Source organism: Glycine max, chromosome 3, assembly GCF_000004515.6.
Source record: "Glycine max cultivar Williams 82 chromosome 3, Glycine_max_v4.0, whole genome shotgun sequence".
NCBI lineage: Eukaryota > Viridiplantae > Streptophyta > Magnoliopsida > Fabales > Fabaceae > Glycine > Glycine max.
This window is the reverse complement of record NC_016090.4, coordinates 5,389,635-5,408,245: the sequence shown is the minus strand read 5'-3', so window position 1 is coordinate 5,408,245 and position 18,611 is coordinate 5,389,635. Positions and strand designations below refer to the sequence as shown.

Sequence of the window (18,611 nt, the reverse complement as noted above, 5' to 3'; positions counted from 1 at the left end):
TGGAATCCACTATGTCAAACATTGTCACTCTTATGTCTCAAAGAACTCTTGACACACTTCCTTCCCAAACTAAAGTTAATCCTCAGAATGAGGAGATAAATGTTGTTAGCACCAGGAGTGGAAAGTCTGTGGTAGAATTGAAGAAGAAAGAGTCACTCGAACACTAGAAAAAGGCTCTCACTAAGAAGAGTCATGAGAGAGAAAAAAAGTAGGTGAGAATGAGGTATTGACACCTCCTAAGATAAGTGTTCTTTTTCCTAGAAGAGTAAAAGATGAACAAGAGGATAAACATTTTTCTAAGTTTGTTGAAATGTTTAAGAAATTTCATGTTAACATTCCTTTTGCTGAGGCAATTGCTAAAATGCCAAAGTATGCTAAGTTTTTAAAGGAGATTATTTCAAATAAAAAGAAATTGTAAGACTTTGCAATAGTTCTAAAGAAACTACCTCCTAAGCTTAAAGACCTAGGGAGTTTTTCAGTCCCTTGTTCCATTGGCAACTTGTCCTTTGATAGAGCATTGTCTGACTTAGGTGCTAGCATTAATTTGATGTCTTACTCTATTTATAAGAAGTTGGGGTTGCAAGAACCTCAACCTACTAACATTTTTATTCAGCTTGCAGACAAGACTTTCACCTACTCATGAGGGATAGTGGAAGACTTACTGGTCAAGGTCAGCAAATTCAATTTTCCTACAAACTTTATGATTCCGGATATAAAGGAGGATGAAGACATACCAATTATTTTGGGATGATCCTTCCTCAACACAAGAGGAACATTGATTGATCTCAGTGAAGGGAAATTGACTTGGCGGCTAGGTGATGAGGAGGAAGAATTTAAGGTGTTTGGTACTACAAAGAGCTTTATCTCTCTCCACTTTCCTACAATTTTGTGCAAGTCACTAACAAGATGAAAGTCATTGTGGCTAAGCCTCACCCAAGTGTAGGGAAGAAAAACCCTTCCAAGAATAAGGTCATTCCAAAAGATCCTGGATGGAGTAAGAAAAAGGGAGATGACATCATCATTCAAGCTCTTGGGTATGGAGTGGATGATTATACTAGAGTATTAGTGAAAAAAACCATGTTCAAGGTTGATCGATTTTTTCCCTTTTTCATCCGTGAGGCTTATGATGTTAAACAAGCGCTATTTGGGAGGCAACCCATGACTTGTATCCATATATTTATGTTTTTCACATAATTTCCTTTCATTTGTTAAGTCAAATTGTCTCTCAATTCAAGGACCATGGTCATTTGACCATGACCCATGCATTTATCGTCAGAATCGAGTATGGTTGTGGTAAAATGACTATGGCCCAAGTAGTTAGCATTAGTGTTAAGCACGGTCGTGGTAAAAAAAATTATGTTTCATTTTTTCCATTATCTTTATGCATTGGGACATTGCATTTGAGTCGTTGTAGTATAATGGGTGTTCATGATATCACTTCACCCACAACTTGATGTTATTGTAGCACTCATGTTGATGACTTTCCTGTGATTTTTTGTTCTTGACTACACATTGACTTTCTATTTATTTTGGAGGAATTCATTTTTTGTAGAACCCCTCTTAATATATATATATATATATATATATATATATATATATATATATATATATATATATAATAATAATAATAATAATAATAATAAATCTTGTGTTGGAACTCACTGTTTCACTATAAGATTTTTCCACAGACGCATAACATTAACAGAGAAACCCATGCTTGAGAAGTTCCTTGAGCCTAATCCACTTACATTAGATTTGGAGCCTAATCTCATTGTGTGTGTTGTATTCCACTTGAGTTGTTATGCATTTGGTTTATCTTGAGATACATATCCTTGAGTAAATTTCATGTGTGTATTGAGTTGATTGAGGCAATTTGTAGGCTTGGTTCCTAAACCTATATTATTTGCTTAAATGATCCCCTAGTTGTACTCTTTGAGCTGAATTGATATTTTCTTTATTACCTAATTGTGTTAAAAGGTTAATGCTTGCTACTTGGTGACTTGAAAATTAGGAGGACATCATTGAATATTGGTTTAAGTAGAGCAATCATTTCTCCTATGATGTTTCTCCTTTTGTAATAAGTAAATAAAAACTTACAAAGAAAAATAAGGCAATCAAAAAGGCCTTAAAAAATGTACTGAAAAGTTTTGTTGAATAATGAGAAGGAGAAGCATGGTCCCCAAAAGAATAAATTTTGGATGTGTAAGTGCAAAAAATAACAATTGTCCCCCTTAGGTAGTGTCACTGAGTACAGGTTGTTTCTTAAAGTCTTTCTTTATCTTGTTGCTTTTAGTAACCACCTTTCACTGCACCCTAACCCCATTATGCCTCAAGAATTTTACTTAGGTTGAGTTGATTGATAAATAAACTGAATGCATGCTTCTTGAGCTATAGTATGAATGGTTTATCTCTTTTCCTAAAATAGAGAGTGGTGAGATGATTGATCTATTGCTCTTTGTGGAACTAAACATGTTGGCTACCACTTGAAAACCTAATGGAATTATGTGAGATTTATCTTCTGAATGTGATTGTTTGTTTTTGTCAACTCTCTGTTTCTATCTTTCTGTCTATAATAAATTGAGGGATTCTCCATAAATAATTTCTTGATTTCATAAAAAGTCGTGTTAGTCTCTAATTTATAATAATTGTTTGAGGGAAAACAATGTTTAAGTGTGGGTGGTTGATAAATCCATAATTGATTGTATTTCAATGTGAGTTTTCATGTCATATTTTACATTTTGATATATTTTATTTGGCAAAACTCACGGTTTGGTATAAGTTTGTAAAAGAAGAGATTTTATGTAGAAAAAAAAAACTAAAAATCTTTGATTTTTGGAACCAATCAAATGTCCAAATTTACCTCAATGATCTTTTTGCAAATGATTTCAATACCATCTTCTAGTTAATCTGTGACTTCTACCAAAGCATACATCAAGAAAAAACAGACAATTTTGGAACATGCTTTATTCATGCAACACCGGGGAACTTTTATGGGAGGCTTTTTCGAGATAATTACATCCACTTCTTTCATTCTTCTTATAGTCTCCATTGGCTATCTCAGTTTAATGGCACATCAATTCCAATTTGAAATTATAATGATATAGATTTTGATATCATTAACATGGCTATTTCATATATAGTTTTAACTTATACACAAAAAGCGGTATCTCAAGCATTTAAAGACAGATTATATTTGGCTTAATTTACAAAAAAAACTAAGTTAATTGCTTTGATTCAACCTTCCAATGTCAGGCACCAAAAACTTCAAGCAACATAGCCAAACCACTCAACAAGAGAAATGTTTATATCACAAGAACAAGCCCTCCTTCAGTCTATGAAGCATACTTCGAGCATTTTGAAAAAGGATTTCAAACTTTTTCTAAAATCACGCTCAGAGTAACTAAGGTTGCGTGGTATTATGGTACTTACTTTCATTTGTAAAGATAAAACTCAAAAAAATTGTAATCTTGAAGAGGTAATTAGTATGGTACTCAACGACAAGGTCCAAGAGGTAAGCAATAAGATTTGATGATTAGCCAAGAACGCACTAACACTTCAAAATAGTAGTTGTTTATGTATCCAAGAAAAGAACTTCATTACACTTTAATTATAATTATTTTAAATTTCCTGTTATTTTTATATCATACATATTAGCACTCAGCAATAACTAGATAAATTATAACATTTTATTATATTTAAAATGATTTATGTTCATTTTTAAAACTTGATTCCTCAATTTGGTTTAAGACTAGAATTTAATGTTAAATTTTATAATAATTTAGATGTTTTATTATAATTAAATCGTATTTTATATTTTATTAATTTATCATATTCTCATATTGTGTTAAATTGGATAATATTGTCCTGGGTAGAAAAAAAACTTAAATATATTTTTTATACCAATAATATATACATTTTTAGTTTATTATCTAAATTCTTTTATTTTATTACATGATATTTTTAAAATTTTGTTTTGACACTTATTAGTCTTTACTTAATGATGTGATAAACTAATACTGCATGATATGTTAAGCAATAATATGACAGACTAACAAAGTTTCACAACTTCATTTAACGAATTTAGGCTATGATATGTATTAAAAGAAAAAGTTTAAAAATGTTAGATAGAAGGAAAAAAAGTTAATAAACTAAAATAGGAGTATATTATAGGTATGAAAAGCATATTTAAAAAGGAAAAAAAATATTGTTCCTGTGGTATATATTTGTCTTTGCAAAAATAGTAATATAAGAGACTCTAGTTATTTGACTTTCGAATAAAGATTCTTTATGATTTGTACTTTTGTGGGGTCTGATTGAAGAGGCAAGATTGGACTTCTTTAATCTACGTAGATATCGTCATAGTGCTGAAGAAGTTAGACAAGTGGTTGAAGCAGAAGGATGCAAACCTTCAAGAGGATGTTGATGATTTTATACTTAATAGTAAAATGAGAGGAGAGTTAATAACTAAGACCATTAGAGCTGTTTTTGAACCTCTCTTGTCAGCTGAGTTTGGTGAAGGTATCATAGATGAATTATTCTTAAGATATGCAAAATTGGTTGCCCAACTCATTGAGGTGGAGACATTGGAGCATACTAATGGATGAGTTGGTTATTTTGAATTCTTACCTTTCGGTTATTTATATCAAGTTCACTTTTCTTACGTGGAGAAGAAAGTTTCATCCTGTTTGTCATTTTTTTTTTTGTGGTATTTAAGGTTATTTTGGATTCTTACCTGTTGTGCTCTATGGTATTTATTTTGACTTCAACAGTGAATTAGACTTAATAAAGGTCAAATAATGTTTAATAGTTTTATTTAATTCATGTATTGATCATATAGTTTGTCTTTATTTATTCTTTTAACTTGACTTTATAAAATTACTGCATTCAAGTTTGAGTACCCCCTTATACTCTACTTTTTAATAAAATTTTACTTATAAAAAGTATTCTTAAAAATGGTCATATGCAAGATATATATATACATCAAGGAAATTGTTAATATGAATTAGAAGGGACAAACTCAATAGACATACATAAGTCGACAAAACATGTACATATTAAACTAGTAGATGACTTTAGTTTGATTACCTTCAAAATATAAATCAATTTCATAATTTGTACACAGAAAAGAAACTTATAAAGATATCTGAAGGATCTTACTGAATGTTAATGATCTTAAGATGATTAAAAAAAGAAGACAAAGTTGTATGAAGAAAAGTACCTTTGCAAATTTTGAATCGCATGATTGTTATTGCATTTCACTTATTTACTTAAAAAATATCTCTTAGAAATATTAAATTTTTAGATGAAATTGAAGAGAGTAAAATATCAAATATATAAACAAGACTATGTTTGATAAAAAAAAATTTATCAAAATAAACTTATTTGATATACAAACTTATTTTAGTAACTTATTATCAATAACCTACTTGAAGTAGATTATTTTGATAAGTTATTTGAAGTAACTTATCAAAAATAAACTAACTTATATAAGCTACTAACTTTTTTTCTTCTCAATTTTATTCTTACTATTTATTTGAAATTTCATTTTATCTTTTTATTCAATTTAAAAATCCTTTCGTCATCTAAAAAAAAATCTGTATCTAATTTTTCGTACTCATGCAAGTGAAAAACATATGCATCCAAGGTCTTGTTGTACAAATAAAAAAATGAATGTTCAAATAAAATTATAAAGAAAAAAAAATTCATTTTTTTATTTTAAAATAATATTATTAATAGAGTATTTAAATGTTAAAAAATAATTTTAAACAATATATTCTAATAAAGTTTATTCAATTTAGTTTTATCATTTTTTTATAATATAAAATTAAAAATTATTATCCTACTTTTCAAGATGATAAGTTATTAGAAATAAAATTCAAATATTAAAAATATTAAATATCTGTTTACGTCATTTGATGTTTATCGATTAACTTATCGACTAGTCATTCCAAACACTTTAATTTAAATAAATCAATTAACTTATAAGCTTTATCCTAGCTTCTAACTTTTTAGTTTCTATCTTATAGTTTATAAGCTTTTAGCTTTTCACCTTATAACTTATAAGTTTTCCACCAACTTATCAACTAATTTTGAACATTATCTAAGACAAATTATATTCAAGTATTTAACATGATAGTAACGATACCCAAAATAATTTTATACATGTCCTCCAAACTATGAGCATTAACTCATTTTTCCTTCCCTCTATAGAACCCAAAAAAATAAAATTAGAATAGAAAATCATACACAAATCAAAAACTAGATTTTAAACTGCAAGTTACACAAACATCCACGATGGCTATTGCATAGGTAAGGTGCCGGGCAGACCTACAAAACAAAAAAGTACAACATAATAAGGACATGTTTGGTTTAGCATTTGGCACGTGTGAAAGGTTGAGGTTATAATAAGGACATGTTTCGTTTCGTTTAGTTTAGTTAGAATAGAAGTTTTTTTTTTTTGTTTTTATATTCTTATTCTACAAATAATTGCTACATTTTTTTTTCACTTTTAACACTTATTTTGATCTAACTCTTTCTTTCTCCATTTCCTATGCAAATCACAAGAAATTTTTATGGTCAATTTATGAAAATAGAAAACATTTTCTCAAATTAGACAGACCCTAAGAAACTTAATTCACTTCACATCATTCAAAACCCCAATGGCGGTTCACTACAACTATCTCAGATTCTCAGTATGTGCCCAAACTATATAGTTTTAAATAAAAAAAATGATAACATCTATAAATAAAATTCATCAGAAAATGCCATGGCCTTCTTTTGTGAAAGCCTGGTATGCTATGAATGTGTAGTAGCACAACAATGCAATGGTCAACAACCACATCGGTATCAGATAATACCATTCATAACATGACTCAAACAGCAGCACATGAATTACCAAAGCAAATTCAGAAGGACCTATGAAGAGCTTTTATTGGTATGCTCCTCTTTCGATTTAGAAGTGTCACCAGCACACATATGAAACCATGTCTATTTGGAAAAAAAATGCCCTCTGAAACAATGATCTGGGGTAGTTAACAGTTAACACAGTTTGTTGTACCTCCATCAATATCCAAAAATTATCCACCTAAAGAATCACTGTATTTTACTTTATAGCTTCTTATTAGGACTCAAGATATCCCATTTTCAAATTGTAGAATCATTATTTGCTCTTTTCATTTTTCTTGCAATCTGAGGATTCATAGAAAGAAGATATCATTATCTATACTCTTGCTTTGCTACTTCACAGTTGACAGACCTTATGACAGCACATATTTGTCAGGACAAGGTAAGGTGTCTTGATTTATTTCTGTCAAGTCATATGCATATTTAAGTCACAAAGATACTACATTGTAATTCAATATAGTCATTATGGTTGTATTATCCATTCAAATGGAATCTCAAATCGAGTGCATAATTCCAAACTAAAGACACAAGTTCTATTCTTAATCTAGAATTTCTTCCCTAATCCCAATACTAACCAATCTCTTATGTTGCTCCACCTTAGTGTCTGAAGAAGACTAGCTCTATTAATGTATACTGCTACAAATATTTAATCAAGTAAACAGTAAATATGTTTAGAGACATTTTGGGTGATTTTTATTTTTGAGCATTTATATGTGTTGCATAAAGTATTTAATTTATATATCAAAACTTCAATATGGTGACAATCCTAATCTGCTATCTTACTATAGTAGTTTTGGGGTTGGCCACCCCATGCCACTATTTCGGATAGATATTTATGAATCAAAGTATGGCAGAACAAAATAAAACCACTAAGAAAATAGAGTGTCTTAAAAGCACCACAATATTTACTGTATAATTATTGTAATTAGTGTAAACTATTATGATATAGTATTTATTAGTTACTACAACTTGATTCTAATTATTGAAAACTTAGAGGGTGTTTGGTTTGCCTGTTTTCTGTTTTCATTTTCACTGAAAACAGAAAATGGTGATAAAAATGTATTTGGTTGAATTTTTTAAAATATTTCCAGTAAAAATGAAAACAGAAAACAGAAAACAACCAGAAAATGAAAACAATAAAATTTCGTTTTCAGTGTTTTCAGTTGAAAACAGGAACCTCATTTTGGGTAAAATGAAAATGAGATGGCAATGAATATAATTTTAAGCAAATTTAAAAATACAAAAAAGACAAGAAGTCAATATATCATAAATTTTCATTGTTTTTATTTCCTAAAAACAGAAAACAAGAAGTCAAACCAAACATATTTTCAGAATTCTAATCTTTTAAAAATGAAAACAATTTTCAGGAAATGAAAACAGAAAATGAAAATGCAAATCAAACACACCCTTAGTAATTAGCCTAGTAATTCATCTACTGGATTAGACTAGGTCAGAAATGAATTCTAATACTTATAAAAGCAAGCTCAAAATACATAATGATCTAAGCAGGAAAGAACAAACCAAGAACTTTATGTGTTCAAGCTTCAAGTTTTTCATTAAAATAACCAATGAGATGGAAAAAAAAAGAGTATGTCACTAGGACAGCCATGAGAAAATGGGAAAAACTTACCTTCCATAATTTTAAGCACAAAACCAAATTACGCTTGCTTATGAATCCTCCTTCAATTCATCCGAATCAGAGTCACTTGCATTATAACCTAATAAGGAAGCATCAAAACAAGTATAGTCACACTAAATTACAGAGGAAAATAAAATGAAGCTGCTGGCAATAATAAGTGAGGGTTTACCTGGGTGCTTATCACCTACTTTCCAAACTGAAGACCTAGCCTTAGATGCTTTGGTAACCCAAACTCTTCCCTTAATTGCCAACAGATAAGGTCAGTCTCAGAAACCAAAAGTCAACAAAAATTTAACAGATAAGGTCAGTCTCAGAAACCAAAAGTCAACAAAAATTTAAGTACATCCACAGAATCTGCAATCCACAACAACTTCGTAAACTATGATAAAAAAATTAGACCTTGCTCTTTATATTCAACTAATGGCCCATAGGATTTCTACATTTCATACTACAAACTTTTTAGTTTTTACATGCACCTCTATTATTTGTTTATGTTAAACAATGAATGTCATAGCACAAATCAATGAGTTTTCATATATTACAAAAACACAATTAAAATAACCACCCCAAAAAAAAAATTTAAATTGTTACTCCAATCCATTATAGATCTTTTTGTATGTCATTCTAGACATGAATACGCAGGCATCTATCCATGCAATTACAATTTACTATCAGCATTTGGGTACAGATCCTCCCATATACTGATCTACATGTATTAGAACCAAACAAAAGGGCTTTTTTTGAAGTAGCACTCAACTTCCTGTTCTTTTCTCAAGCAAATTCAACATTGAAAGAGGAAAGAAAAAGAAAGATAGAGCATTAGCAACACACTCTCTGTCACACTTGTTCTAACGCAGTCACTATTATCAGTTAAAATTTATAGGAAACTTACAAAAATTACGAATGAAGCCCATTAAACAAGGGATGATGAAACCTACAAAATTTGTGACTTTCAACAAATTTCAGTCACTAATAAGTTAATAACAAAGTATGTTAAAAAGAATGTATATTAGAGTGTGTTGGCAGTGTTGCATTTCTCAAAAAACAACAATTATGCAGAGATGAATTGTTCAAAACACTCATCAACTCTAGAACAACAAAACCTAACAATAAGTCCCAACAAGCTCTAATCCAGTGAAACCAAGGAAAGTTCATTAAAGAAGACTGAAAACAAGGGTCATCAAAAAGAAGAATAACCAACTAACAAACCCACCTTCTGAGCATCTCTAGGAACCCCATAGCCACTGTTGTACATCTGACCCACCAACACTTGCATGTTTATGTCCCCTGCCTTGGCCTCTTTCAGTGCATCTCTGAACCACCGTTTCACACAATCTGCCACCACCTCTGATAGTGCCACGCGTCCACTCCTCTCTCCCCCAACGGAACTCTCCATAACCCCCTTTCAACCACTTTCAGCTTCAACGTAGGTTCAGTGTTCAAGTTTTTTTTTTCTCCACCCGTTTTTGTGAGAGCCTAAAAAATTGGATTTTCTGGCTTCAGAATTCAAAAGGGTGAGTCTTTCCTCGTATATTGTAGAAGAAAATTCATGGGTGTTTTTCAGATTGAATCAGAATATCAAAACTAAGACGAAATTGCAATATGGGGTTTCGAAGTGCTTACCTTGTTATTTTGGGGTGGTTTTGAGTCTTTGCGATGCTATTCGAAGATCAGTTTTTGGTTTCAATGCTGAGGATTTAAAACGAAAAATTTAAATATTCAGAAAGAAACGAAGAAACAGGAAAAGAGGCTGAGAAATTGAAAATTTGAATGAAAAAAAATAAACTAAAGAGGTTTACAGAGAGAGGAAGAGAAGGACTATTTGTCGAGCAACAACGTTTTCATTTGTCCCTGTGGGCCTCTATGTTTTTACGACGCCGTTTTGGACGATAATTGGTCAACTCTTATTTATTTAAATTTATTTATTTTCATGTTTATTCAAAGTAGGTCCTCTTGGCTGAGTGAAAGTAGGCCGGCCGGCTGGTCCTTGGGAGGCCTATTGTTCAACTTGTTTAAGACTTAGTTTGGTGCAATTCATTTAACAAAATGATTAAGTTTAACTTTTTTAATAAGTCTATTTAAATAGATCAAGACATAAGTTTAAGAGAAATTTATTAAGCATGATAGGGTGGCCCATTTAGTAATAATATCTTATTATTAACATGATATATAATATTATAATTATTTTAGTAGATTGATTATTTGAATCATTTTAATTAATGTTTAAAATAGATTAATTCGTATAAAAATAGATAAAAAAAATAATATAATTTTTTTTCTCTTTTTAAAGATTTAAAAGACTTTGATAACATATCACACATAATATTTGTAAATAAATTTTATTCATATCTTATGATTTAAAATTATTTTATTGTTTTTAATAAAAATATTTGGTTTTATTTATAAAAAAAAAATACATTTCTTAAAGTAAAAGAGACCTTTAGATTTACCAGACTTGACAGACTTAAACAAAGATAGAACTCAGGTCTAAAAATAGAATTGAATAATAAACTTAAACTTTGACTATAAAAATATAAAAACAGTCAAGTCAAGCTTAACTAGGATTAAGATTTGGATGAGGGAACTCATTTCTCCTTCTATTGGCTCCAATGAAGATCTTTATTACTATAGAGAATAGAGAGTGGAATGATTTTTATATGTATTTACAAAATGTAACTCAAATGATACAACACAAGGATTACAAGCAACTCAAAGGTTACAATTTAGTTAAGCCTGTAAAAGAGTAATAAACATAGAATATGAAAAGCCAATGCGGAGCATTATATAATAATTATTTATAACAATTGTTACTTTTTTAGGATTTTTTATTAATGTTAATTGTCAAATGGATGCTCTTTTTATTTTTATTTTTTTTTTTTTGAGCTTGAAAATGAACAATCCATAAAACCTTCAAATTCAGCCAGTTGTACGAATTTACAATATTAGGTGGGATGAGTCTTTTATGTTTTTTGAAAAATATGAAAATTAGTATATTTTGCTTGTGCCATTTTATTCAAACTTAAATTCAGAAAAAAAAAATCAAACTTAAATAAATAAATAAATTAGGTTGATAATGTTTATTATTTTACAATAAACTTTTTATGATATGTGTGTCATGTTTCACATTCATTTATATGCTTGACTAATAAAATAAGAGTACACAAAACAAGTTAATTAGCATATTTTATTGATATTTCAAAAGGTTGATATATTTATTTAATTAATTTAAAAATTATTTTGTAATTAATTTAATATTTATTTAAAAATTAGACATTTTATTGTCTTTAATCTGGTCTCTTAGACTTTTAGTGGGTTGAGGTAGTTTTGTAAATTTTCATTTTTATATAAATATCTACACTTCAAAGTTTTTTTCAAGACTTTCCCTCTCATCTTTTTTTCTACCATTGTCTTTTAGGTTTACACTAAAAGAAACTAGCTAGCTATTGACTTATTCATCACGCACAGAAATGTGTGAAGATAGTATCAACACACATCTTAAGCTAATTTTGTTGGTAATTATTTATGCTCGTGAGCACAGGAAACTAACGGATTGTAGTTAATCCATAATTATTCAAGATTGTGTATTGATGATCATAGACAACAATACCAACAATTTTAAGAACTTAATCTTTCAATTTTTTTCTATCTATGGCAATTCCTAACTTTTTTCTCATACCCAAAATCTCCCTATGGCGAAAAAATCAGTGACCAAATTCCACCAGAAGAAGACAAGTTATGGACGGCTTCTAATTTCGAAATGTAAAACGCAACGAAGAAGCCACCAAGTCATCAAAGAATCAAGTAACGTGGTATAAGAGCCAAAGACAAGCAGATTCGTTATTGTCTCCTTGACTATTATTCATGTCTTGTCTTTTAACACATACCCAAATGCCCCTATGAAAGCATGTCGTTTTGGGTGATTATCAAATATCAAGTTGATGAGGACGTGGTTGATCATTGATAAATGCAGCAGCAGCACAATGTTACAATTATAAATATTATCACTAAGCATATGAATCAACTGTTGTTTTATACTTTCAATTTAACATGTGATTTTAAGTTCAAGTCATGCATATCTACATTTAAATATTTAGAAGAATAATTTTATCGTACATAATAATTTTATTTGACTCAAACATAATTGTTTTTAGCAAAAAATACCTATGGTTTAGCAGAGAAAAAAAACAATTACAAACACATGGATTATGATAAATGGGGCCAAAAAATCTAGAGTTACGACCCATTATTGGTCTTAGGGAAACTCTAAGTTGTATTTTAGAACGTTTTCTCCGTCCTCTTCCTCCATTATAGTATCTTTATATCCACTTTTGCATCATGAATTGTTTCACCATATCTACGTTGGTTGGATCCAGTTCATGTCAAAATAGTTGGACCCACTATTATCTTCCATCTATAATAATCTATCATCTATATTGTTGTTGTAAAACTTAAGGGTTTCCTAGATTAACAATTATAGTAAATCAATATGATCTTGAAACTTATGATTCTCACAAATAATGGATAAACAGTGCATACTTTTCTCCATAGTGAGACTTCTCTCGAGTGCACTTTGATTCCTTAGAAGATGGGAGAAACAAGATTTCACTCTCTTGACTATTCTTTCTGTCTCTCTACATTTGTGATGGCTAAAGGTTAGAGAGAATATTTTTCTGTCAAGAAGGGGACCTCGTTCTACGTTAGTGGGTATCAACCTCTTTTATAATCACTACTCTCATCAGGGCGAGCCCTGGTGTAGCGGTAAAGTTGTGCCTTGGTGACTTGTTGGTCATGGGTTCGAATCCGGAAACAGCCTCTTTGCATATGCAAGGGTAAGGCTGCGTACAACATCCCTCCCCCATACCTTCGCATAGCGAAGAGCTTCTGGGCAATGGGGTACGAAGTTTTTAATCCAACTATAATTTAGTCCTTAATTATTAATTATTTATTTATTAGTCCCTACATAAGTCACATGTCTCTCACGTGAGACATTAATTCTAACATTCTCCCACTTGATTTATGTGACATTACTAAACATTATATATAGACTAAATAAATAAATAGATTAAACTAACATAATGCGAATTAAAATGACTAAACTGATCAGCATAGTCTCTTCCATGTACTACAAATTAGTTTTCTCCTTAATATGATCATTAGTTAGGAGTACATAATTGGTCCAGCATAATGTCTTTATTCAAGACAAAACCTGTTAACATTACTCTAATACAAATATGCATGCAAACATAGAGAACATGTGATGTCAGTAAAATACATAAGGTAAATTACATTTAATGATCATCAATAACAATAATGTTCATATTTTCAACATATTCTATAAATGTCTTGGGTAATAATCCATTTGTCAAAGGGTCAGCTATCATAAGGTTTGTGCTAATATGTTCTATTGACATTCTCTACTTCTGAATTTCTTCTTTCACGGCAAAGTACTTCAATTCCATATGTTTAGCATCCTTAGAGTATTTTTCGTTCTTAGAGAAAAATACTGTTGCAGAGTTATCACAATATATTTTCAGCGGCCTAGCAATATTGTCAAAAATTCCAAGCCCGAAATAAAGTTTCATAGCCAATTAGCCTGAATTGTAGTCTCAAAACATGCTACAAATTCAGCTTCCATGACAGACATAGCTACAACTGATTGTTTTGCACTCTTCCACGATACTAGTCCTCTGGCTAAGAGAAATACATAGCCAAGAGTGGATTTTCTCCTATCCACACATCGAGCAAAGTCTGAGTCTGAATACCCAATCACCTCAAGGTATTCAGACCTCCTATATGTAAGCATAAGATCTTTCGTTCTCTATAAGTATCTCTGAACTTTCTTTGCAACTTTCCAATCTTCCATTCCCAGATTACTTTGATATCTTCCTAACATTCTAGTTGCAAAGCTTATGTCCGGTCGAGTACAGATCTAAGCATACATAATACTCCCAACAACTAATGCATACGGAATTGCTTTCATTTTTTTTCGTTCCATATCATTTCTAGGACATTGTGCAAGACTAAATTTGTCTCCTTTTTGAATTGGAATGGGTGATGTTGAGCACTTTTCCATCTTGACTAGTACTTTATTGATATATGCTTTCTGAGGCTAGCCTAACAATCCTTGTGATCTATTTCGAAATATTTGTATCCCTATCACATAGCTTGCCTCACTCATATCTTTCATTTCAAAGTTTCTAGAGAGACACTTCTTAGTCTCATGAAGAAGACCAAGATCATTAGTTGTAAGCAATATATCATCAACATACAAAATTAGAAAAATAACCTTACTTCCACTGACCTTCAGATATATACACCGATCAACAATATTTTTCTTCAATCCAAAGGAAACAATGGTATCATTAAACTTCAAATACCATTAGTGGAAAGCTTGCTTAAGATCATATATTGATTTCTTTAATTTGCACACCATGTGTTCCTTTCCTTCAACTGAGAACCCCATTGGTTGGTCCATATAAACACTCTCCTCTAAATCTCCATTAAGAAAGACAGTTTTCACATCCATCTGATGTAGCTCCAACTCATAATGGGCTATTAATGCCATGATAATCCTGAAAGAGTCCTTTCATGAGACCGGTGAAAATGTCTCTTTATAAGCAATGTCATCTTTTTGAGTAAATCCCTTATCCGCAAGCATAGCCTTGTAACGTTCAAGGTTGCCATGAGAATCACGTTTAGTCTTGAAGACCCACTTATAACCAACTCTCTTACAACCCTTTGGCAATTCTACAAGGTCCCAAACATTATTATGTTCCATGGAATTTATCTCTTCTTTCGTGACATTTAATCACTTCTTAGAATTATCACAGCGTACAGCTTGTGAAAACAAATACATGGTAGTTTTCAAGGCATACATCCATAAAGATAGGGTAAAGTTGAATTGTTTAACATACTCCTAACCATATCCATTAAAGTTCTATTACGTCTTTCCGATACACCATTTTATTATGGTATACCAGGCATTGTGTATTGCGCACAAATGTCACATTTCAAAAGGAGTTTAGCAAATGAACTTAGGTGTTTTCCAGTTTCATCACGTCTTCCGTAATACCACCACATTTATCAGACCTAACAACTTTCACCTTTTTGTCTAATTTCCTTTCTACTTCATTCAAGTAAATTTCTAAGGCATCCACTGCCGGAGATTTCTCATACAGTAAGTAGACATAATTGTAACATGAATAGTCATCAATAAAGGTGATAAAGTATTTTTTCCTTTTCAAAAGAATTAACATCAAAAGGCCCTCAAATATTAGTATGCCCAATTTCAAGAAGTTGAGTGCTTCTTGTAACTCCTTGCTTTGTATGTTTTGTATGTTTTCTCTTAATACAATCCACACAAATATTTAGATTCGTAAAATGTGGATCAAGAAGAATTTCATTCTTTGTTAATCATTCCATCCTTTCTCTAGAAATGTGACCTAAATGTTTATGTCACGAGAAAGTACATCGTTCATTCACTAAACTACGTTTAGTGTCAACATTATGATGCAAAGTTAAAACGGTTTCAGCATACAAACCATCTAATTTCAATTTATATAAACCATCACAAAGAACACAAGTACCAATTAGATGATTATGCTTAAATAAACTGAAACATCCATTACCAAAATTTAGAGAGTATCCAGTAACATCAAGTTTAGATAATGAAACTAAATTCCTATATAAACTAGGTACATAAAGAATTTCCAGTAAATCTAAATGATGTCCAATGTCGAGTTTTAAATGATAAGTTTCGACTGCTTCCATTAGAGCTTTCACTCTATTTCCCATGAAGATGAACTTCTCATTTGGGCTTATGGTTTGGATTGTAAGGAATCCCTATATAGTATTAGAAACATGAGACCTACATTCAGAATCAATCCATCATGTATTATGGTGAACTTCAATTAAGTTTGATTCAAAACATACAAGAGCATTAAGCTCACCTTTCTTATTGATCCAAGAATTACACTTTGGGCAATCCTTCTGGAAGTGTCCAGATTTCCCATAGAAATGAAAATTATTACTCTTTGATGCCTTCTTCTGGATTTGCATAGGACCATCATTGATCTGTAATGACCCTTTGCCTTTATCATGCTTATTCACAAATTTCTTTCCAACTCCTTGATTCCCTTGGTGGCCTACATAATGGACTAAGTGACTTCCTTGATTCTTAAGCTTTGTTTCTTCCTGAACTAATATATTGTGCAATTCATACACATCCCACTTATCTTTCATGGTTTTATAGCTCATTTACAATGAGTCATACTCAGATGGTAATGAGTTTAGAATAAGCTGAATAAGGAAATTCTCATTCACAGTCATTCCCAAGGTCTTAAGATTTGTTGCAATGTTTGTCATCTCAATGACATGTTCATGCATAGTACGTGAACCATCAAACTTCATGATGATCAGTGTACTCATTAATGTCCCAGCAAGAGACTTATCAGCTGTTTGAGAGTGTTCTCCCACTAACCTCATAAACTCTTTAGCACTATCAATCTTAGGGAGAGTTGTATTAATACCGTCTGCAACAGTCATTCTTATTGACATCACGCTAAGTCTGTTAGATCTTCCTAAGCTTTACAATGGGCTTTCTCTTCATTGATATTAGCATCAATAATAGTAGCAGGCTTCTCTTCCAATATAACAAGATCAAGATCCAAAACACTAAGATGAAATTGGACTTGCTCATTCCAGTCAGAGAAGTTAATCCCATTAAAAATTGACATAGATGATACATGAGAGTTCAATGAATTGGGAACAAGTACTGCATAATAAAATTCACATAAGCGTTTTGAGATATAAAACACATGTCATACATATAATTCATTCAGATAACAATCAATGTATATTGATGTTCTCCTTTGGATGAGACACCAACACATAACATACAAACATGATGATGCTAATAAAAATTATTAACATTATTTGACAATTAAATATGCACCAATTAGTAGTACCTATTACCTTTGGGTATATAAATAAAACTATACACACAAATCACCTACAATTATATTCATTAATTATAAGAACAACTAATTAACCTTTGGGTGATCTATAAATGTCTTATAACAATGAATTTTAATGTACCCATAAACCAATAATCATATAATTTAGCATTTATTATTCTATAACTAATTGAAATAATCATTAATTTGGAATTAAATAACCTTATAAATTTTGTCACTTTGGTGACTAACAAATTCATCATACACTTAAATCTAATCTAATATATGGTTTGCACATACTTACTGGTATTAACAATTCATAACCATTATATTAGTTTCATTCTAAACCAAATAAATACCATACATTCACATTATAACCAATAAAATAATAAAAATTTAATCACATTCAAGCAAATATATAGCATATACATATTTATTGTTACTGACAACTTAAAAGCATTCATGTTAATTTAATTGCAGGACATAAACTTTCAATCCTTTAATCACGTTTAATAATAATATTGAAAAAAATTGAACACATGGGATTGAGAATAGCAAAAAATGGGTTGAGAATAACAATTCCAAAGAATTCCTTTCAATTAAAGAATAAACGTACTTGCTGGCATAGAGGACTTTCTCTCTTTCTCTATAATTGGAAGAGACCACGGTAACATGCAAAGATTTTCAAAGAAACTCAAAATTAAAAGAATATTTTTTTTGTTCACGTACATGGCAAAAAGAGAAAGGGCTATGGTTGCAAAAAGCTTTTGTTCATTTTTAAGGGTTGTTGCTTTCTCGTATTCAAATGAAATGCCTATTCAATTTATATTACTTTCTCCCTCGTGAAAGTCAAATCCATATCCATTTGTTCACACAATGTAGCAGCACTACTTCCTCGTATGCTTGTTTCAAAAATAAAATTCAACAATAATAAAATATAGTACATAGCAGCATAAAACATAAAATCCCAAATTTCTTAATTAGGGTTCATGCATAATTGGGCGAAAAGAAATCTTTCTTGGAGAATCATAAATTTCATAACTTGGTTCTGATACAACGTGTAAAACTTAAGGGTTTCCTAGATTAACAATTATAAGAAATCAATAGAATCTTAA

The 18,611-nt window shown here is 30.7% G+C and overlaps 1 protein-coding gene and 1 pseudogene across 7 annotated transcripts; one reads left to right on the top strand and one right to left on the bottom strand.

Annotated features, from left to right (window-relative positions):
- Positions 1–906: 906 nt before the first annotated feature.
- Positions 907–4,604, top strand: LOC100800960 (probable caffeine synthase MTL3; annotated as a pseudogene).
- A 1,511-nt stretch (positions 4,605–6,115) lies between these two features.
- Positions 6,116–10,421, bottom strand: LOC100794599 (uncharacterized). 7 transcript variants are annotated; one of them, XM_006576397.4, is made up of 6 exons: positions 10,342–10,421; positions 10,166–10,231; positions 9,756–10,035; positions 8,712–8,781; positions 8,534–8,621; positions 6,116–6,327 (listed from the first exon to the last, which is right to left on the bottom strand). In XM_006576397.4, the coding sequence occupies exons 3-5, from the start codon at positions 9,936–9,938 to the stop codon at positions 8,572–8,574; spliced, it is 303 nt and encodes a 100-aa protein (XP_006576460.1). In that variant the 5' UTR covers positions 9,939–10,035; positions 10,166–10,231; positions 10,342–10,421; the 3' UTR covers positions 6,116–6,327; positions 8,534–8,571. The 7 variants fall into 7 exon arrangements, with proteins under 7 accessions (XP_006576460.1, XP_006576463.1, XP_006576462.1 ...); XM_006576400.4 differs by having other exon boundaries at positions 9,756–10,018; positions 10,342–10,416; XM_006576399.4 differs by having other exon boundaries at positions 9,756–10,062; positions 10,342–10,374.
- Between the last annotated feature and the right edge of the window lie 8,190 nt (positions 10,422–18,611).